At 43.4% G+C, this 23,228-nt stretch overlaps 1 protein-coding gene across 1 annotated transcript in view; it reads right to left on the reverse strand.

Moving 5' to 3' along the window:
• The window catches only part of pcdh15b (protocadherin-related 15b), a 224,201-nt gene that overhangs the window by 93,170 nt on the left and 107,803 nt on the right, over positions 1 to 23,228 (reverse strand). The window contains exons 6-10 of the mRNA XM_048987517.1: positions 12,791 to 12,951; positions 10,223 to 10,378; positions 4,358 to 4,477; positions 2,384 to 2,494; positions 388 to 558 (exon numbers count right to left, since the gene is read on the reverse strand). Of these exons, the coding sequence (XP_048843474.1) occupies positions 388 to 558; positions 2,384 to 2,494; positions 4,358 to 4,477; positions 10,223 to 10,378; positions 12,791 to 12,951 (719 nt within the window). The remainder of the gene's footprint in view (positions 1 to 387; positions 559 to 2,383; positions 2,495 to 4,357; positions 4,478 to 10,222; positions 10,379 to 12,790; positions 12,952 to 23,228) is intronic.

The following is a 23,228-nucleotide window of genomic DNA, read 5'->3' on the forward strand; positions in this document are numbered from 1 at the left end:
AGATATTCAAAATGTAAACAAGAAAGTCTGAAATGTTTGATATCTCCTTCCGATATCAGTATCTCAAACTGGAGAAATTACCTTAATGCCAAAGTGTAATTGTCACATCCAAAGCCTATTTGTATATCCATGTGCATAGTGGTGCGAGTCTGACATCTGAAATAATCAGAGGTGGAAATCTCAAGTCTGTAGAGTATAAATCAAGACCAAGTTTTGGTTTCAACCAACCAGTTGAACATAAAGAGTCACAGTCACACGGTACTCAACCGGTTGGTTAAAACAAAACCTTGGCCTAGATTTCAACTTTCTGGACCTGAACTACCCACCTCTGCAAATAATGTTATCATTAGTATTATGACAGTTTCTGACAGAGGTGTGAAGGCTTACAGGGTCTGTGAGTTCCGGGATGGCGGCCCGGTACGTGATGGGGTTGCAGTCCCGCGTGTTGTTGACCAGAGTGCAAGGAAGGAACATGGGCCCCAAGTCGTCCCCGTCAAGCACGTCTACAGTGAGCGTTGTTGTGGCAGTGAGCCTGTCTTTGGGGTACGGGGCACGGTCCTGCGGGAAAAGATTACTGTAAGAACCCGGAAGACCTCGATATCTTCATGGAACTAAAAATGGTCAGAAACAAATGGGCAAGTAGGTTCCTCAGGTAAATGTTAAAAATGTTCTTGCACATCTCCTGCTCAGCTCGAAATATATCGGTAAGTAGTTAAGAAGCATGGATAAGAACAAGAGCAGTAAACAGAAAAAAAATAAACTTTTCAAATTAAAACTAAAGCCACGTTTCCCTGTGGCTGTTCTGTCCTGCTGAAAAGTGAAATTGAAAAACAAACGAAAAAATAAAATAAGTCAAAGGAAAATGGAAAAGCAAACTCTGAGTTACTGCAGTGACAACAGATCCCACTGAAAAATTTAACCCTGCCAAGAAAAGTGTGTGGGGGGGCTCATCAGAGGAGTCTCCACAGAAAATCCCCCACGCGAAGCCCTGCAGAGAAATGACAGCTGCTCCATGCCACTCCTGCAGTAGATAGCTGGCTAACGCTCAGCACACATGACGCACGGCATTTCAGCAACTAGCCTTCCCATATAAAAAGGGGAGGTAAAGGAACAGGATCATTTATTATCGGCGAATTCTTCACGCTGCAACTGAAATAAAACACCGGAGCCACGTATAAGAAAACGCTGTGTCATACGTCCGTTTGTGCTCCGTCACACAAAAAAAAACTATTATTATAAAGGAACGCCAAATACAAACAATAGTTTATCTGCCAAGCAGAAAGAAATGACTTGACATCCTCAGCAGGCGTTCCAGATGTTCCAGTTTGCAGGTGCAAATCAAAAAACAAGAATTTAACTTAATCGTATTGCCATGACATTTTTATTTCTCTTAATGCACAACGTTAAGTGACTATAGATTTCGCAGAGACTCTGCAAAAAGGCAAAGCCATCCTTGAAATCACCAAAATACGTTTATGGCAGGAAAGGTATTTATTACTGCTACCTATCACGAATATACATAAATATATACTGTACGCACAAATACGCACACACAGGACACAGCATTTGAATAATGATGTCGAATTGCACTGCTATTCAGGGCGTTGAACTGGCATAAAATATTTAAGGCTGTCAGCTGCTTTTCTCAGCAAGAAATCTCATGTCAGGTTCAACTAATCATAATGGGACGCATCGGGAATGCAACCCCATTCAACCCCAACTCCAGAGTTCATCTAATAACTCTATCATGTACGTAAAGCATTTTCATACTGACTGGTGAAAAAAATAGGGTCCCATTGCTTGCAGGCACATTACACATTTGTCACTCAAATATTTTAAGAAACAGTTTGTTGCTCTCTACTAGGATTCGATTGCTCACACAGCGATAATTTATTGTTTATGGAATGAAGACAAAAATGAACGTTTCAACCTGTCAATTTACGCCACCTGAGAGAAGAAGCATCTTAATACATAAAAAAAAAAAAAAAAACGTACAACATAATTTCAGCCACTTTTTCATTTCTACCAGCAACATTTTGGGAGAACAAATAAATTTTAAAATTCACAAGCTGCCAACCTGTTCCTTTTCTTCTATAATGAACCCATATATCAAAATGCATTTCCTCCAGTTCACACATCATAATTTCTGATGATTTAAAAACTCATCATCCACACCTGATGGGCGTGACACACCAAGGGAGGTGGTATTAATGGCAATCCATTAATACACAGACATCATTTGACATGCATAATGAAGCAGAAATGCAAGGCACATTTCACTGGGAGGCACTTATAAATCCTTCCTTAATTGCGATATCACACCGTAAATACTGCCCTGTAATTGGCCGACAGGGAAGGACAGGTTCCGCCCCACAGGACTCACGTTGGCCTGAATGATGACCAGGTAGCGTGTGGTTTCCTCGTAGTTCAGCCTCTCCCTCAGGACCACGGCGCCGGACAGGGTGAGCGGTATGTCAAAGGTTCTGTTTGCTGTCTGCAATACAGACGGGCCGGGCCTCAAAGTGAAGTCATTACACTGCAAACACTCAATGAAGATTACTGGCCTGCCAGGAGTAGAGAGACTCCTGACCGCTGAAGATACACTGCATGTATTGTATGAGTCTATATACTGTATAGAGCTCTAGAAACAATTAAGAGACCACGTCAAAATTTTCAGCTTCCGGGATTTTTACAATTTATGGGTATGTGCCTGTGCAAGAGATACATTTTCCTGTATCTTTCATGAACTATTGATCACATTCGGTCCCAAATTCCAAACAAAAATATTGTCATTCAGAGTATTTATTTCCAGATAATGACAAATGATCAAAATGCTGAAAGGTTCAACGCTGTTATATGTGGAATAATGCAAACTAAATAAGTTTATATCCATTATTAAATAATACAATAATAATCTTTTTACTTATGAAGGGTGATCACAATCAGCATTTGAGCCCAATCTTTTCTCAGCTTTCATGCATTTTGGGATGCTCTGCGCCACAATCTCCACCTTCACATGGTTGTTGGCTGACTTTGTCCCACTCCTGAAGCACAAATTCAAGCAACTCAGCTTTGTTTGATGGCTTGTGACCATACATCTTCCGCTTGATGATATTCCAGAGGTTTTCTATGGGGCTCAGGTCTAGGGTCTTGATCTGCTGGTCCTCCTCCACACCTTGATTGGCCTGGCTGCATGACACAGAGCATCGTCCTGCTGGAAAGCTCGGTCAGCTGAGTTGGGGAGCATTGTCTGACCAAATGGAAGCCAGTATTCTTCCAGGACAACCTTATTCATTGCTTGAGTCATGTGTCCTTCACAGAGACGAATATGCCCGATTCCAGCCTTGCTGAAGCATCCCCGGAAACATCAGCAATCCTCCGCCAAACTCCACATGGGTCTTGTTGGCCTCTCCAGGTCTCCATCTAACCACCAAACTGCTGGCCAGAGCTGAACATTTTACGCCCCAATCTTTATGGTCTTTTGTAAACTCCAGCCTGGCTCTTCTCCGCGTCTTACTGATGAAGGACGTCTGCCTTGCATCGTGGGACTTCAGTCCTGCTTCCACTGTAGAAGGCCATTTCAAACTGTCCTAGCAGGGCACTTCACACCACTTAATGTTTCCCATTCTTCTTGAAGGCTACTTGATGTCATTCTTCTATTCATGAAGCATGCGAAGATCAGTTGGAGGTCATCTCTGACAAGATAGTCTCTTTACTTAAGACTATAGAAATCTTTGTCTTTGGTACAGTCAATGGTTGTTACATAATGTTTCTAAATTATTGGGAATGTTTTTATGACATCCATCGTGTCCTAGTAAGAGAGGATGCCTACGTCCATGGCAGTGGGTCCCAAACCTTTCCTCGTTTGCTGAGGTTTGGTTCAGCTAATCAGCTAAACGATAAGTTGAATGAGGTGCCTTTGTGTTGAAATTCAACAAATATCGCTCATACAATGGCTGTCACAGAAATAAACATTTTTAAAAACACATGCAGTGGTCTCTTAATTTTTACATATACAATGTTCCATATATCAAATTTTCACTATACTGTAGTGATCTTCATTAAACGAATGCAGTGTTTTTGAAACAGAGCAGTCCAGTACTGCACTATATTGTAACATAGTATATTACACTATATAATCAGGGATTGATATAGCTGATAAAGAAGTATGCATTTGCAGTATTTTATTGTTACAACAGCAGACATGCATACTTGTTTTATGCGCATTTGCATGATTATGACAAGGATTTACGGCACATTTTAACTTCATACCCTACAATCTTGTGTACTAGTTATGTCAATTCATTCATATAATACTATATTATAGGAAAGTACAGGGTATGTTGCTTTAACATACCGGGTCGTTCGGGTTGTACTGGATGACGTACTCAATCTGTCCATTTGGGCCATCATCAATATCTGTGGCACCATTGTTCCCAGAGAAGCCAGTAAAGATTGTGGTCCCCACTGGTGTTAGCTGAAAAGAGGCAAATAGAAATGGATTGAGCACCAGCTCCCCATGAAAGCAGTAAACAAATAACAACAAACTCCTCGATGCGTTCTCTGAAGTGGAAATTTGCTCAAACGCAGTTGTCTCCTGTGAACTGCCTTGTACTGAGGATTTACACCAGTCCATCCGTCCGTTTGCGATACCCGCTCTTCCTAATCAGGGTCACGGGGAGTCTTGGAAGCTGCTGGCGGGATTTACACCAAACAAATTTTGTTTCCATAAACAATGCAATGAGTGGTTTTGCATTGTTTTTTCACTTAATACTTCGTTCCAACATGCCGCAGCGTGCCAGACCTCATCAAAGAATCAATTACCCCGGATAAAAGTGGATTCCGGCTAAATGAGGACAAAAACACGCTTCAGATCATTTATGGAAGACATAGCAGTACCTTTACGTCAACCTGTTCCAGGGCAGTGAGGCTTGTTTTGGTACTGAAATTGGCTTATTAGTATTTAATAAGTATGTCGGCTGGAATCTAGATAAGCCAGATAAACCCAGAGCAACAGCTGCTTATCCTTCAGTAGACTGATCTATACCTGTCTGTCACTAAAGGAAACATGGGAGACTGAGAATTAAACAGCAGAAATGAGAGCGGAGGAGCCTCCCTTTAAATGAAAATTTCATGATCGAGGAATATTACTGTAACGGACAGAACTTGCTGTGCAAGGGAATTTTACTTTCCATTCAGTTTTGATGCAAACCAGAAGATACTAAATGACTTTTGCTCATTCCAAACACTAAACATTTCAGAACAGTTCTCCTTTGGATGAACAGGAAATTGTCAGTAATAAAGAAAACAACTAAACATTATCCGTGAGTGCAATCCCCATAGAGTTTAAATGAGCTAAATTTGTTTCTTGTTTGTTTTATTGGATAAAATGTCATCATTAATCATTCCTTAATGTACAATTGGTGTTCACAGGGCATGTGATCCAGTACATGGATCATTAATCATGTCTAAGCATGAGACTGACTAATCGGTTCGTCCATCCGTCTGTCCATCCATCCGTCTGTCCATCCAACCGTCCGTCCATCCATCCGTCCGTCCATCCATCCGTCCGTCCATCCATCCATCCATCCATCCATCCATCCATCCATCCATCCATCCATCCATCCTCTAACTGCTTATCCTGGTCAGGGTTGTGGGCAAAACTGAGCCAATTTATTTGAAAACAGATACTAATTAAGAGTAACATTTATAAAACAATTATTGCAACATGTCTTAATAAAAAATTACAATGAAAATACAGTTATTGGAAATCAAAGGCAACATTTTCAGTTGTCCCAGCATCAGTCCAAAAGGTGAACAGCAACCATGCATCTTCTAAGCACTTATCCTGCCCAGAGCTGCAGGAGGGATGGGGTGGCAGTCCATCACAGGATGCATACACTCACCAGCCAGTTCAGGGACAGAAACAGCCCAAACACGTCTTTGGATTGCAGGACAAAACTGGAATAAACACACACAGGGAAAGCATGCCAACACCACACACACAGAGCAGAGGTGGGGTTTGAACCCACAACTCTGGAGGTGCCAGGCAACAGTACATAAGTTTTGTCCAAAGTGATGTACAAATGAGGATCACGGAATAATTGGGGTTAAGGTCCTTTACCCAGAGGCCCAACATTGATGCAATCACATTGCCAGTCACAGGATTTGAACCAAAAACCTACCGATAACAAGCACCAACTCACAGAGCCACACACTATCCCCTGCAGCACTCTGAGCCACTGCACCACCTAAACTAACAACACAACTCGGCCATTTTCAAATGAATCTGTACTTGAATTTCTATGATAAAAAGTTTGTATTTGCTGGACTTATTTTGTACCTTAGCTTGGTAAACTGAAATGCAACAACTTCAAATGAATTTATAAGCAAAAGAAATGCAAACATATACAGACAGTACAGAACACTCTTATACTCATATATTTCCCACTTGAAGATCTATATTCTAGAGAGTCGATAATTGGATTCTGTTTGCTGGGAAATTGCATACTCTGTGATGTAATTGCATACTTAAAGACAGAGCTAATGTTTACCTCCCTGTCTATTATTTTTCTGTTCCATGCAAATTTTCACACACTATCCCACTATGGATCCCTTACGTGTCGTACTTATGGGTGTTTACAACCGTGCAGATAATATGCCGCATTAGCACACAAATGATATTGAAATGCACGACTGCTTAATGAGTTTAATGAGTTGCGACGCCAACCCCGCATCAGCCATCTCGGCCCCTGTTGCGGAAGATGCCGGAATCTGATCTTGTTTCTCTCCCCCGGGCTCTCACACTTCGGTGCCTCAGAGACAAAAGCGGCTGAATCGCTGCCAGCATGCCGTTGTTTTTTCTTTTTAATCAAAATGGGACACCTATCATTTCATCATTTTGGGGGAAGAAAGGATCCACTCCTGCTGTCAAAGCGGCGGCGACGTGCAGAACGGATACTGTCCGTCCCATTCAGTCATTCATTCAGCTGCTGCTCTTCTCTGCCTCTTCGGGATATTTTACATGACAAAAAATGAAACCCCAGTAGGAAGCATCAATCAAAGAAAAAAAAAAAGGACAAAGGGGCAGAGGAAAGCTCAGTTCGCAGGATTATGTTCTGGCTTTTGTATGTCCACCGGGCCCTTATCGGTACAAGCAGGTCCGAAGTTTCTTGGAAACAGAAGGGCTGTGTAATCATGGCATGCACCCATCACGTGTGCGAGTGTGCTCTATCGGCGCGGGAGAGCTGCTGTGGTCTCAGGGAGACCCACGACGGGCAGGGGGGGTTTCCGTGTCACTGCCGAGTCGCGTAGCCGCACCCCTCCCGTGCTGAGGGCTAGGTGTCACGCGGCTGCCTGTCACGAAACACTGTTCTCACTGCCGCCGCCGTCCCCTGCCAGAACGAACCCACAGAATCTTAAAGAGCCGTGAGGAATGGACGCAAGATAATCGAAAGAGATGATGAATCTGCATTTATGGATCCGTCACCTTTCATAACCACTTACTGGGTGGCTAGATTATGCAGCATAGAGTAGCCTACCTCCCCAGCAAAGGGCACATACAAACACTGGAGGTAAGGGGCCCAACTGTGAAATAACTCTGCCGATCTCCGGGATTCAAACCGACAACCTTCTGATTACAAGCAGTGTCCTACCTCACTGAGCTACACAGCGGCCCACATGCAAACATGTTATGGACATCAATTCATCTAACCGCATGATTTTAAATTGCAGAAGAAAACCAGGCTACCCAGACTAACCTACATTTGGCCCCCACAATGTAATATACAAAACCCACACACACACAGGTTTGTAATCATATCTTTGTGGGGACTCTCCATTCATTTCTTTTGGGAAAACTTTAATCAATAACATGGCAACCTTAACCCTTACCCAGCCCTAACCTTAACCACAAGTAACCCAACAAAATACAACACTTTAGGCATTTTAACTTTTTTGGTTGCATTCACAGATGTTTGTGGGGACCTGAGAAATGGTCCCCACAACGTCACAATAACAGGTGTTTATTACATTGTGGGGAACATAATCCAAATACACACACACACACACACACACACACACACACAATGAAAACTGAACCCTCAGTCCTGGCATGTACGACACCAGAGAGCTGGCCAGTGAACTCTGAAACAGGATTAATGTTGTAGGTTTAAGAGCATTACAATACACTGAATCAGGGCGATTCTAAAAGGAAATATTAAGGTCACCTTAAACTTTCATAGCATGGAATACAGAAACATGCATTAGTCAAAGGATGAGTGAAAAGGTATACATAATTCAACAGCAGTCTTAAACTAAGAACGATCATTCCCTGAATCATTAAGTTTATTAATACTGGTTTTAAAGTTGCTGAGTAATTATTATTCAGAAAGGCGAAGGAAGAGTTATAATTTTACTGCTGATGAATGACAGTTACGCTGTAAAATATGCATATCAAAGTCTCATATTTAAAGCACGATTACAGGAGCAAAAACAAAGCGAATGCCGTCCGCCCCATCACACACTCCGAGACTGCAGAGGACAGAGAAAGTAACAACATCCCGGTGCTTTTAAGACAACAGACTTTAGTTTTTTACTACATACTACGATTGCTGGGAAATGATGAAACAGCATGACAGACCTTTGAGTTTGCCTCAGTATCCAGATAGCGTTTACATATCTGCACCTTGGAAATCCGGTCAGGAGGGGGCCCTCAGCAGTACACTGCCAGTCTCAGTCTCGCTCCTGCATCTGCATTTAGTACAGCCTTTATTACAGAGTCTCCCATTTCCATCTGCAGTACTTTGCTGTCTTCTATCTCCCAACTCCCCCCCCCCCGGCCCCGCTGGAAAAGGTTGATTTTATCTGACACTTCAGACTCCACGAGTTAACTAATGGACTACACTGGAAACAACCACAACACTAATCTACGCGTCAACTCAATGCTTAATTCTTAAGAATCGATATTAAGTATATTGAGATCGGGCCACGACCAAGATGCGTACACGAAGCAGCGCGCCTCCGTGCAAGGATGTTAGCTAATGAGAAAGAAGAGGAAGAAGAAAAACAGGTGCAAATGCACCACTCTGGGAAGCCAATTTCAATTAAGGAGAACGCAGAGAATCACTAGGTATCTATTCCACGGTACAGTATACTCTGCGTGATGACTGTGGTGGATCTATTTTTAGATCACACGCTTGAAAACCACATCCCCGGCCGCACGTCCGATAAGCATCCGAATCACAGAGCGGATAATTGCATTACCGACACTTGCTGGGAGATCGGTATCTTGCCTTGTGGTCAACTAGTTCTGTAGTGACCAGAGCTTGTAATTACTGAGAACTGAGACTAACAGTAAATGTTTTCATTTCTTAACATCGCGTTGCATAGTAGTATTATTATTATTACACTATTAAGGAGTGAAGTCCTGGACTATTATACTAATACAGAACTCAAAAACATAAACACTAACCATTTGAATTCAAAGAAATGCATTATTCCAAATAAAGCCACTGCTTATAGATTATTTCAGCATTTTACAGATTTCAGAATTTTATCCAGGTGTTGATGTCTGCAAATCTTCTGCAGGAATCAGCTGCTTAGCACTGAATCTTCCATGACTGCACTAAAACAATTTGTACTAACATTAAAAAAAAATGACAGCCACAGCTGTAAACCTCGCATTTCTGACAGTGAAAGCAATGGAATCGTCTGAAGTTCGCATCCCGTCTCAGGCAGACATCAGACATCGAGTGGCTTGTTGCTGCGCATTCAGAGTCATTCAAAGTGCATTCAAAGTGTGTTTAAGTTGCGCCCTGCCGGAAAAGCAGAAGCGCAGGGTGCTTTTAAGGGCAGACATTCAGAGGATCCACTTCAAATGCTCATTTAATTAGTGCTACTGAAACCAAATTAAATGCCAAAATGCCCAAAAAGAAGCAAATGGTGCAACTCAAAACGAGCCAAATGTCTTTTTATAAACCTTATCATATTATAGTAAGACCACGTTTTCCGGTAATGAAAACCACTAAATTGTTTTTGTGAGCCGTCTTGCTGTGGATTTGCGAAATTGCCGTAGTTCACAGGATGAAGTTAATTGCATTACAACAATAGGATTGGCGATAAGGGACATCTGTTATGTTAATTGCTCTCCTGTTTTGGAAGCTAATCGCCGCGGAAACAGAGCTCACCGAAACTGGCAGGACTGGTGGCTTCCATCACTGACCTCGTTTATGGCGACGTAGTAGCGCGGCTGCTGGAAGCGCGGAGCGTTGTCGTTGCGGTCCCTCACCACGATGCGTACCTCGTGCAGGATGAGCGTGCCGACCAGCTCGTTGATGCACTTCACCTGCACCACGATGGAGTGGATGTACATAGGTGGCTGCAAGGAACCGGAGCAATCATTAGATTTCTTGGAATAATGTAGTGGGCGGTCTGGCCGCTAGTATGTTAGAATATAGCCAGAGTTGGGTAATTCAGGTCCAGAGAGTAAAAGTCCAGACCGGGATTTTATTTCAACCGACCAGCTAAGCATAAAGAGTCACAGTCACAGAGTGCTCAACTGGTTGGTTGAAACAAAATCCTGGTCTGGACTTTTACTCTCTGGATGTGAATTACCCAACTCTGAATATAGCATGTGGGTTAGGACTTTTTGCCCATGATCGTAAGGTCGTCGGGTCAATTCCCATGGCTGCCTGGGGAATGTCACTCTTGGGCCCTCGAGTTCGGCCCTTAACCCCAGTGCTCCAGGGACCGGCTGACCCTACTGTCTCAACTGCACCTCGCTTTAGATAAAAATGCCTGCTAAATAAACACACAGGGAATACTTTTCTGGTAACTGTAAATTAACATTTCTCAAAATTAACACTTGTTTCCTAGTTTGTGTCATTATTTCTACTAACATGTTACAGTACTTGTGGCTCTACCACTGTACTCTACTATACTATACCGTACTCTATTACAGTATGTACAGGTAGCTTACATATCTCTATTCATATTGTGTAGTTACATACTGTAATTATGCACAGAAAGGTTATATTCAATATTTTAATGTAGATCATTTACACGCATTCTATTTATGTTACATATTTCACATTGTTGCTATATGGGCAGTGGTGGCTTAATGGATAGGGAACCGTAATCATAATCGAAAGACTGCAGGTTTGAATCCCCGACCAGCAAGGCACCCTAAGCAAGATGCCGCCCCCAAGCACTGCTCCCTGGGCGCTGAATTAGCTGCCCCCTGCTATGTCACATATGGGTTATACACAAAACACATTTTGTTGTTGTGCACCGTGTGCTGTGGTGTGTCGACAAGTAATCTCTAAATTATATTCAGTACAGATAGTCTATTCATGTATATGCTGTGTGTTTGCCATTCTACTGTGCTCATGGGAGTTGTACTTACACAAAAATGATCTGAGGGCTGAATGAGAAGTGATTGGTTGAGAGAAATAACTGATCAGGTGGTCGAGGTGGTGGGTCCAAGCAACTATAATCTGATTGGTCATCTTTCCGAACCAATCATTTCTCATTCTGCCCTCAGAACTTTTTTGTGTAAGTAAGACTCCCGTGAGCTGAAAAAAATACACTATTATGCTTAGAAAACCAGTAACAAACTGACAGCTGCTGTTGGTTCCCAGATGTCTAAATTAGTAGTTAGATATAGTGCAATCCAATTAGTTCTCAAAAGCTACAGAGATAATGGAGACTTTGTGGGATCATCTTTTTATGGCTAACAGCCAGGGATTAAAATGAATTTGGAAATGCGCACCTCGAGCCTGTGGATCTCTCTTCTTTGATTTTACCTTGTTCTGTGAACTAGATGCGAAACAGATCGATGCAGCGTACGCTGCAGAACGGCCCTGACGGGGAGGAGTGAAGTTCGGCTACGTCTGAAAGCGAAGGGCCTAGATATTGCCCTTCGTATTCGTCGGGAGCCGGATGGGGAGGCGGTGCAGAAATCTGCCGGCACGTGCAAAATTAAGCACAGCTCGGATTCACAGAAAACCAATATCTGGTATCAGTGAGGACAGATCCAAACTGCTTTCATGATGTGCATCTTATTCAAAATCTAATCCCTCCCCCCACTCTCATCACTGTGCTTGTAAACGCCCTGGTTTTTGCAGGGGAGGACAGGAAAGCCCATGTCCGTCCATCGTTAATCGCCTACTCCTGCCTGGTTGCCCATGTCTGTCCATCGTTAATCGCCTACTCCTGCCTGGTTTACGAACCACCACAGTAGAGGACTAACTGCTGACAGGAGGTGTGCTCTCCAAATTCAATCAGTAAAACTCTAAGGTTGCCACTGGCGCCTGACAGACTCAGTGGTGCCGTATACTGTGACTATATCCCAGCTCATTCTTCTCCCTCCTTCACCCTAAAGAAGACAGTTTATGGAATTTATGTGACATGTGTTTCCCAATTAAAAAGACACCGTCCATATTGGATCAACGATCTGGGCTGCAGGACTCGCAGTCAGTGAATAGGTTGAGGTCGATAATCGAATTCTCTCGGAGAGCCACAGTTATTATTAACATTTATTAATTTGTTATTTTGCGCGCTGTTATGACAAGCTCTTATCTATCATTTATAATTAACTGAGTTTAATTAAATCTAACCTGGTGCAAGTGTAGTCCACAATATCAAAGGAGGATTGTGAAATTAATTCTACAGATACGTTCTGTGTATTGTAATGTCAAGCCATTAATGGAGACAGAAAGCGGTAAATGGAATAAATAACGTTGGTAATTACATTTTTAAAGACCTTATGTTTTACATGTCAGATACTTACATCTCTGTCAAGAACACGGCCGGTGCTGTTCAGGAATAGCCGTTGTCTCATGGGATCCAGAATAACCCAGTGGTCGTAATTGTCTTGTAAAGATAATGATATGGTTCTTCCTGGGTCTTGAGCTCTGCCATTTATTTGCATATTTTCAACCAGAACAGTCCCTGTGACAAAACAAAATATTAATTATTCACAAAGAGCACTGCTCTATGCAAAGATGGTGTAAACAGCCGGATCCTTTAGTAGAAATGCATTTTGTACTTTGATTGAATCACCATATTGTTTGTTCTATGTACTCACGTTAGAACAAAAGGCGTAAAACAATCTAATTACTCCTGTCAGAGATGCGGCAACATGAACTTTGCAGAAAACATACGCTTGTAATTAAGCTTTAACATTTAGACCTCGCATACTGAAAATAATGGTCTTTTTATAGTAAACTTTCTGAGCTGATCCCGTCTTTACAGAACTGGTAAGTCACAGAATAATGCATTTCCCACAGTGCCGGAGATTCCAAATTGAATTTCATCTCTTCTTCTGTATTTCAATTGTACTGCTACAGACCACCATCCGATCACTGGGCTGGGATGTGTCCCGCACGTGCCCTCAGGGGTGCACTGCCCCTCGGGCCAGTGTGTCGACCTCCACACTGGCTCGAAAGGCTTTGCCGGCCTGTCAGCAGGCCTAGCATCGAAGACGACCCCAAGAGCACCGAGGTGCCCAGTGAAGCGATTCGCCACCTGTTATCTGAAAATCCCGGAGGCCGAGGGGGGTTGGGGGGTGCGGTTAAGGTGAAAACCGCTTAGTTCAGATCCCCAAGGACGACGTCACCCAACCCTTTCGGATTTCGGATTCATAAGTGTGCCGACAGAACCTTCACAGACAAATTAGGAGCTATTTAACATCTCCTTACAGATCCAGAACGCCCCCCCACCCCCCCCCCCCCAGGCAGAAAGCAGCCCAGCCAGGGAAGGGGCAGTATAACCACATCATGTCTTAACTGCTCTTCAAATTTACTTTGCATATTACTGTGTGCATATACTGAATAATACCTATATATAATGACAAAATTCATTCCAATTACCATGTGCGATATAGCTGTTCATTCACACCGTGTTAATTTGTTGTGGTCTCTAGTTCTGCAAACAGCTATACCATTTCTTGTGCCATTCAACAGAACAATTAAGCAATGACAGGAGTATGCCATCCATACTAATATACAGAGAGTGAACAGCTCTATTTTGGCACTAAATGTGCCATGGATTAATCACAAGTGCTGTAGCATTATCCAGCATTTTTTCCTGTACTTTGTAGCTGGGTAGTAGTTCTGTATTTAGTTTCTACAAATAAAAATGGGGTTTATGGGGCCTCCGTGGGCAGCACCACTGCCTCGTATGTCCTGGGGGGGTTCAAATTGTTCCTCTGCTCTGTGTGTGGGTGGGATTTGCCTGCTCTGCCTTTTTTTTTGTCCAAAAACATACAGTTTGGGTAGCTGGTGTCCTTAAGTCCTCCACCGTGAGAGCATGTGCCCTATGACGGACTGACAAGGAGCGTGTGCCTTGTCGCCTAATCTATCTGGGAGAGGTTCAACCAGGAAAAGCAGCTGGAAGGAGGATGAAATTCTTTGGAAACTTGATAAGCAGAATATACTGATATACTGAGAGCCGAACCACAGAATCACCCTGGAAGAAATTACTCTGGCACCAGGAAAACCATTTTTACCTGAGGCACTGCTGACGGGAAGTGTGTTTTTCAAGAATTTCTTTTGCTTACTTGGCGAAACAAAGTTACCGCACGCACCCAACGCTATATAGTCGCATAGCAAAAATAGAAAAGGAACGCACAGATACCTGCGATAAGAACCACAAACTGGTAACCACTAGACTGGTCAAAAGTCTGTTATTCATGTCACGAATGGATCTTGGAATCATCTTCATAGAGCAAATATTACGATTACTTACACGGATATGCAGTCAAGCAGGAAGTAATAAAACGAAATATTTATTATCATTTAATTTTACTAATGGAGGAGCCAACTACACATGTAGCTAATGGCTCATTTAATCGCTCAAACAGTTAGTGTCACGGGGATCAGGTACTTGTGTCGGGAGGTGTGAGGCACAAAGCAGGGTGTAACCTTGACAGTCTGCCGCAGGGCACTGATGCACAGAAAAGCCCACACAACAGTAACAGCATTAGCTACAGAGCAAATGTGCCACCTAGCTTTGAATTCTGCTCCGATAAAATTCTGCTTAGAGATGCATATTTCGAACATATAATCTTTTTAACAACCAGACAGAACAACACGTCTTACAATTTGAAAAGCACGTCATTTAACAGTGCATCCATAAATGGAACGCCTCGCTAAATTAATTTAGTCGTATATGGTTAGCGGCAACGGCACATTGCAGTGTATAGGTGGATCGATCGCGTTTTACGCAAACAGCCTGATAAAGTGGCTAATACGCGTATCGTGAGTGGTTGCGAAATGCAGGTGGCCAGGAAGACAGGTCAAAGACAAATTACAGAAAAACAGAATCATAAATGGGGTCAATGGCCCTTTAAATTAAGGAAACTAGAGTGGTAGAAGGTACAAAGATAGTAGAAATGTAGTTATGTAGCTAATAGGGAACAGCAGAGATTAGCTGCAGGGATCTCCCTCCCCCGCAGCTTCACAGAGCCAGCTGGTCCCACTCACCCATGCAAGTAGGTAATCTTATCGTGGCCTGTGTGCGACCAACTTTCTTTCATTAATCGCGCTGACTGTTGACACAAGCCTGGTAATTACCTGCCGTATCAACCCAAAGTCACAAAGCGCTGGCCCAGCTGTCATTCTGCATGTTTTTCCCCTTTTCTGTGCATTGACTTGTTTCACATTTCCACTGAAATGAATATGTCTTGACAGTACCTGTTACACAAGAAGGAAGATGTAATGACAGAAGTACGACGTGCCGCCGCTCGCAGCGCTGTCTGCAGATGTAAAGTGCACCCACTCCTGCACTCATCTCCAACGTAAGACGGACGCGTGCGGCGCATTTTGACGTGCCAATAATTCGCCGACTGCCTTCGTTGTGACATCTGCCCTATCGTTCTTAGTCAGCAGGTCGTTTTCCACTTTATCAATTCAAAAGTGTAAAGTCAGTATTAGACAACAGGTCATAAATTCCCCACTATCTTAACTCAGGATAGAGGCAGTCTGATGGAAGACCCCCTGGGTCGGAGTGGGAGTGAGTTCCAGCCTGGGATAGTCACACCCCAGACCGGCTTTTGCAGGGGGTGGGGGGCATGGCAATGCTGAAGTATGTGGAGTGGGGGGCAGGGAAAGAGTTTCCAACGGTTAAAGTTTATAGAGTCGGCATCCAATAATAATGTTTGTAAAGCTGGGGTTGGGGCGGGGGGGGGCAATAATTAGATATGTTGAGTGGAGGGGGTAAGGGGGGGGCAAAGGGTCAATATCCTGAGTAGGGGGAGGAGTCTCCGATAATAAACTTTGTAAAGTTGGGGGATCGGGGGGGGTTCCAATGATATAGTCCCCAATGGTGAACTTTGAGTTGGGGGTGGTGGGGGGGGGCGCAGCCAATAATAAAATTTGCTGAATTGGAGGGGGTGAGGGAAGGGGAAGAGTTGGGGGAGCAACGATAACATTTTTCACCAGTTCACGACCAGCGCAATTCTCCCAATCAGCCACTGTGTCACTGAGGTCCCTCCTCACTGGCTAATGATCGATCATCAACGAGTAGCAACCATAAGGGCTTCTCCAGGATGCTGGACACCCTGAGGTCCTCGACCTACCTACTTACAAGTTATAAGTACCACCAATAACAATTCTCCTTATGCGATCCAGAAACTGTATGAAATCCAAGGTCCAGGTATTCCATCCTGCCAAATGTAACACCACACTCACAAATTACCCCGAAATTACCCATAACTCTTTCATCCTGGCCAATTTCGTGATTCAAAGAGGCTTTCCGAGTAGCAATCTGAATTAGCAGCTGCTAGGAGACAATGGCCACCTGTTAAACACACAGCTGACAGGAATAGACGCCATCCCGGCTGCACTGAGGACGTTCACCATCAACCACATCTTTACAAAGGCCTGTACCGTAACTAAGCAAATGTTTGAAAACGTATTCCGGTATTCCTGAGAGAAAATGTTATGGCTGAGAATTTCTCACATCCCTAATAATGCATGTCTATCAGAAGCCTTTTGATGATATTTTCCTACTGTAGTTACTATTATTAATGCTATCTATCTAATCTATTACCATAGATTAGATAGACCGTAAGGTCACATGAGGGGTCATTTGCTTTTACAGCCATTTCCAGGGCAGCAGTAATTGTGTGCCATTAGTACACATAACATAAGCACAACGCAGAAAACTTTCACATAAATGTTCTGCAGTTTTCCATAATCTGGACAGGATGCCAGTCCATCATAGGGCACACAAACACAATCACGCAATGCATTAGGTGCATGTGTTCAGGAAGGTCTCATCTGTATGGCGGGAAGCTTGCAAGTTCTACTGAGCATAAGCGTGCTCATTTCCGAAACTGAGAAAGTTTATTTGTTATCACAAATAATACTGCAGATATTACATTCACTGACACTATATCTGCATACCTCATTTAAATATGGCCCTAACTGAAATATCTGCATTACTTAAAACTATAAGCTGGCATTCAACAAAGCACTGAGCTTTTATCCCACTGCTTGGGTGCTATTAACGAGTGAAAAGCATAGTCGCGTTTAGCAAATGCTACGCTTTAGGAACGATGTCAAAGAACGTCGCCATAGTCAGCGAGCCTCACCTGCTTTCATCATGGCGCTAACAAAATCACGTTTTTTAATGTTCGGTTTCCGCAGCTGTGCCCCGAGGAAAATCCCCTTAACGAAGTTAAACACCTTCACGCCACACGAATCAGAAAAATGTCTGCCAGCGCCGACACGCGGCTCCCACATTCAATGCCTTTCGCTACCATCTAGCTATAACAACATAGGTTGTCATGCATACCACAGTATTCATTGTGTGTTTATTCAAAAGTCCTATTAGAGGGAGCTTAGCCGAAATAAGCTCCAGCAGATGGTTTGCGTGTGTGCACCTTAACGCCGTACGTGCCGCGAAGAGTATTTATTCCCAGTGCTAGTACAAATCAGCGGAGCATTATATTTCACAAGACATCTTATTAAGCGAGGACAGCTGGGGTAGGGGGGAGGTAACTATTAAGAACTTTGACCTTGTTTAATCTGGAATATAACTACGTAATGGCATTCCTACTATTTTTTTGTTTGGTTACAGGAACATAATATTTGATTTGATTACTCAGTCTCGTGTCGAATGCAGGGCATGGCAGCCAGTGGTGCAATCACACTAAAACTCAATCAGCTTGTCACTCTGCTTAGAAAGACTGACAGGTCCAGTGCAATTGCATCACCAAATTATTTAAAATACTGACACAAATCCCTTGTTCTCAAAAATATACCAATTATTTATCAAACACAATTCCCAATCCCCTATCATTAACAAACAAACCAAAATAAAAATCAGACATTTGCTGTACTAGGGGCCCTATACTTGGTTTTCACAGTGCAATAAAAACGGCAAAAAAAAAAAATTCATTATGCAAAAAAAATTCTGCGCTTTGAGTCGTCCACCAGGATGGGAAGAGACTCTCTCACGCCACAGCGTGACTCCGCAAAGCCGTGAAGAACAGCGGAGGGGGGACTCAAGATCGGGGTGTTGCCATCTCCGCCCCCGCTGGAGGAAGGGCCCAAGAGATACCCTTCCTGGCAGGGGGCTGGAATAGGAAGGTAAGTCGCGATAAGGAGCGCTTACCAAAACCTCAGCACGAAGTACAGCTGCAGCTCCGGGCACAAATCTCTGCAGAATGGCTGAGTATTACAGAAGCAGTGAGCAGTTACAGGAATAGATAAGGTCTTACTTTAATAGTATGTTTATACAGCTATAGGAAATAAATTTATATTAATGCTTATTTACAGACACAATTTGCTCTGGTGCTGGGAGAATGCCTGTCAGAGGTGAGACAGTGATTAGTGTCGCCTCCCTGCTCCTGGGCTGGTGGTTTGATTCCCACCTCCTGTTCGGCAAGCGTGTGCAGGCTGTCCTGCTGTGCAGGTTCCCTTCTGGTACTCCTCCTTCCTCCAGAGGTAAGAAAGAAAAAAAAAACCATGAAGCTAGGCGAAACGGTGTCTCTAAATCACCCACAGTGCCTGATAGTGTGTGCCCTGTGATGGACTGTCACACGACACAGGCAGTCTCCTGGCTCATGCCCTGCACTTCCCGTGATAAGCTCCAGACTCACTGCCACCCTGCACTGGATAAGCAGTGTGGAAAATGGGCGGATGTCAGCTAGTTAGAACTTTGTTCTCCATCATGCGCTTGCAGGGTTCGTTCGAAACAAAACCTCAAATTTAGAAGCAGGTTTTCTGAGGGAGCTTGCCGTTACCTTGGCTCAGATTACCTGGTCTAGTTTTTACATTTATATTTCTATACCATTTCAGAATATCAAACGGGCAACGTCACAAAGACCATAAAGCTTTGATGGGGCCATTATCATCACGGATCATGACCACTGACCTTAATCTAGCTTTACTGAATGCGCGTTTTAATATGAAATAAAAGGAATGTAGAATGTATTGCTTTCAGCCTGGAGTTCATAGAAAAAGAAGAAGATTCGAGAGGTTTATTCGTCACGCACACAGTTGTACACATACATGTACGGGAACGTAACCCTGGTTACTCCGAGCAACTGTGCATGATAACAAAATATAGGGAAAAAATAAGGAAAAATAATAATATAAGATAAAAAAAAAGAAATATTCAGCTGTACGTAATCTATACATATGTGATAGGTAAGAGGTATTTGGCTCTGCAATATAAGTGCAATGTGCAAGCGGCCTGAGGTGTGTGCCAGCAATTTGGACAGCGTGAAAGCAGTACTCATAGGATATGTCATTGTTAAAGTGACTGAAGAGTCACTGCAGAGTCTGACGGAAGACCTAGAGGCACTGAGTACTGTCCTGGTTTAGTAGCCTTATGACCTGGGAAAAGCTCCTCCTTGACCTTTCAGTTCTGGACACAAGGCTGCGGAAGTGTTTGCCTGCATTCAGCAGGCAAAACAGAGACTTATTGGGGTGGGATGGATCCTCAGAGATTTTTGTTGCTCTGGTCCTACAGTGGCTGGTGTAAATGTCTTGTAGGGAGGACAAGGCAGACTAGGTGCAGCACTCAGCTGCTCTAACCACCCTCTGCAGGGCTTTCCGGTCCTGGGCAGAGCAGTTCCTGAACCACGATGTGATGCTCATGGTCAGGATGCTCTCTTTGGCAGCCGAGTAGAAGGCCTTAAGGACAGCAGGAGAGACCTTAAACCTCCTTAGCTGCCTCAGATGGTAGAGCCGCTGCCTCGCCTTGCTGACCAGAGGGCGTGCTTGTGTGGACCAGGTGAGGTCCTCCTGTAGGTGGACGCTGAGGTATTTGAAGGTGCCCACCCTCTTTACTGTAGCACCATTCATATAGACAGGTGTGTAAGGGCCCCACTGCCTCCTGTGGTCCACAATCAGCTCCTTTGTTTTGCTGACGTTCAGCTGGAGACTGTTGTGCTGGCACCACCTTCCCAGGTTCTCCATTTCCTTCAAGGAGGTTGACTCATCATTGCTGGAGATGAGGCTGAGCACTACTGTGTCGTCAGCAAATTTCACACAGGAAATTGAGTTCAGTGTGGCTACACAGTCGTTGGTATAGAGGGTGTACATCAGTGGGCTCAAAATGTAGCTTTGCGGAGCTCCCGTCTTGAGGGTGTTTGTGCTGGATACACAGCTGCCTACTCTCACCACCTGGGGTCTTCCTCTAAGGAAATCCAGAGTCCATCTGCTCAGCCTCAACTCAGTCCTAGATCCCTCAGCTTGGTGAACAGTCTGAGAGGGACTATGGTATCGAATGCTGAGTTGTAGTCTATAAACAGCATTCTCACATAATTCCCCCTCTTTCCATCCACATGAGTGAGGGTAGTGTGTAGGACATGAGAGATGACGTGGATCTGTAGGTGCGGTAGGCGAACCGCAGTGGATCGATGGAGTTAGGGATGGAAGAACAGATGAAGTTCTTAACAAGTCTCTCGAACATCTTCATGACAAGGGACGTTAAGGCCGCAGAGCAATAGTCATTGAGGCTTGAGGGGTTGTTACTCTTTGGAATCGGGACGATTTTTTAAAACACGCAGGTACGACAGACTGAGCCACAGACTCGTTGAAAATATGGGTGAACACATCGGCTGGCTGGTCAGCGCAGCTCCGCAGTACACGTCCGGAGATACTGTCCAGTCCCACAGATTTCCTGGTGTTTACTCTCCGCACGGCGTCACAGACACTGCGACTTCACCCCTGGTGTCCCCAAGCTGCGCTGGCAGGCTGTCGGTGGACGGCTTGCTGTTTTTATCGAACCGCGGGGAGAACAAGTTAAGTTCGCCAGCAGACGCGGAAACGAAAGTTAAAATTAATGAGTTTTTCCTACAGACAGATATTTCTTACATAAATCAGGTCACAGAAGGACACTAGCTATATCGGCAGAAATCAAAGGTGAAAAAATTACACATATATTAGTGCTTGAAAAAAGTGAGTGGGGGTCAAACTGGTTTTTAAAAACAAATGTTTAACACACAAGCATCCAGGTATCTGGAAGTGATAGTTCCCTAAGTGCATAATGGACCAGTAAACTAAAAATATAGGTATAGTAGCTCACCCTACTTTTCGACATGTGGAAGAGGTTATTATTATTATTATTATTATCATCCTTTATTTGAACTGAAAAACTAATTCAAACCAAAACAAAAGAAACAATAGAAACAAAACTCCAGAATGGTTTCATATAATAACAAATAACCAACACATGCCAGGATTTTTAATGAATATGGATCAAAACCAACAAGTCAACAGACACCATGCAAAACGCCAAACGAAAGATCTCAGTTCTAATGCTGCAATATATTAACAGGAAGAAATCCAAACAGCACAAAAATACATACAGTACATACACATATATATATATACACAATACACACACGCACACACACACACACACACTTCTGGAAAGTGCATGACAGGTTTGTGCCTTTCTCCCATGTTCACATTCTCCTCCTCAACTTAGAATATAAGATGCAGACTGGTATTCTGGAAAAAAAATATTTGCCTTTAATAAATATTTAATGTCCAAAGGAAGATAATTTCGTAAAGGCGAATACATTACGAGACAAAATGCACGCTGCATATCACAAACCGCGTCAAACAACATGCAAACTTCTCTTGAGAGTAAAACGCTGAAAAAGCTTTTTGACTAGGGTGAGTTTTATTAAGATGCTATCAAAAGGGATCAAACATTACTGTACATGATGGACCAAGAGAACAAATTAAAATAAATGGATATCTGTCAGACTTTATTACTCTATTACTCACAGGATGAGACAAGGTTGCCCCCTACCCTCCAAAACTAAATATAGAGCCACTTGCCCAGAAGATACAGGACAAACTTTATGACAAAGATCATTTTACTGTACAAAGCGAGTGATACAAGATAACAATGTACAGAGGAGGGATTCTGCTGTGTTCAACCGACATGTTAGTTTGCTAATGAAATTCGCAGATTATTATGTTCATTATGTTTTTGTGGGTAATGAGCCAAATTTCCAAGGAGAAAAAAAAACACAAGTTTTAGCTTTTCTCACACAATGTAAGAAGATCCCAAGCGATTAAAAAGATGAGGGATGTTCTTACGCGGACGATCTCTACATATCGCAATGCAAAGCTTAAGATAATTTCTTGAAATCCAAGACAGCAAGCCAGGTGGAAAGTCGTCATGGTCCGTCAAAAGAATACCCCCTCCCCCCCCCACCCCCAATTTAGGCATTACTCAGTCACAAAGACGTATGGATACACACTAAATATGTGGATGGAGCCCTTATTAAATTATACGGAAGGCCGATATGGCCGAGTCCCACCGATATGGCAGAGCTAACACTGTACAGTGCAGCAGTGCGCCTGTGATTGAGAGTTTAACCCAAACAGACTTCATAATAGATTTAGAACAGCACTGTGTACTAGGATGGATAAGGCAGAGCTGGATAAATATATAGCATTTGAAAGAGAGATATGAGTTTTCAAAAGGCTTTTTTTTTTGTTTGTTTTAATCTCCAAATTCCCCCCTGGTATTAGATGGGGGCACTGCATTACTCTGATGCGGAAAGCATGCCACCGGACAATGGGATGGAGTCCAACCATCGCAGATCCCAAGTCTCTAACCGCTGCCCTGTACTCTGGGACGGCCCCAAAACAGGGTCTCTCTGGACAGACATACAAGGCAACGCAGGATATTTTCGAAATTTGTTTCCTCTTTTAATCAGACGTGCTACACACTGCCAAATTAAATGCTTG

The sequence above is a fragment of the Brienomyrus brachyistius genome, chromosome 20 (genome assembly GCF_023856365.1).
Source record: "Brienomyrus brachyistius isolate T26 chromosome 20, BBRACH_0.4, whole genome shotgun sequence".
NCBI classification, from domain to species: Eukaryota; Metazoa; Chordata; class Actinopteri; order Osteoglossiformes; family Mormyridae; genus Brienomyrus; species Brienomyrus brachyistius.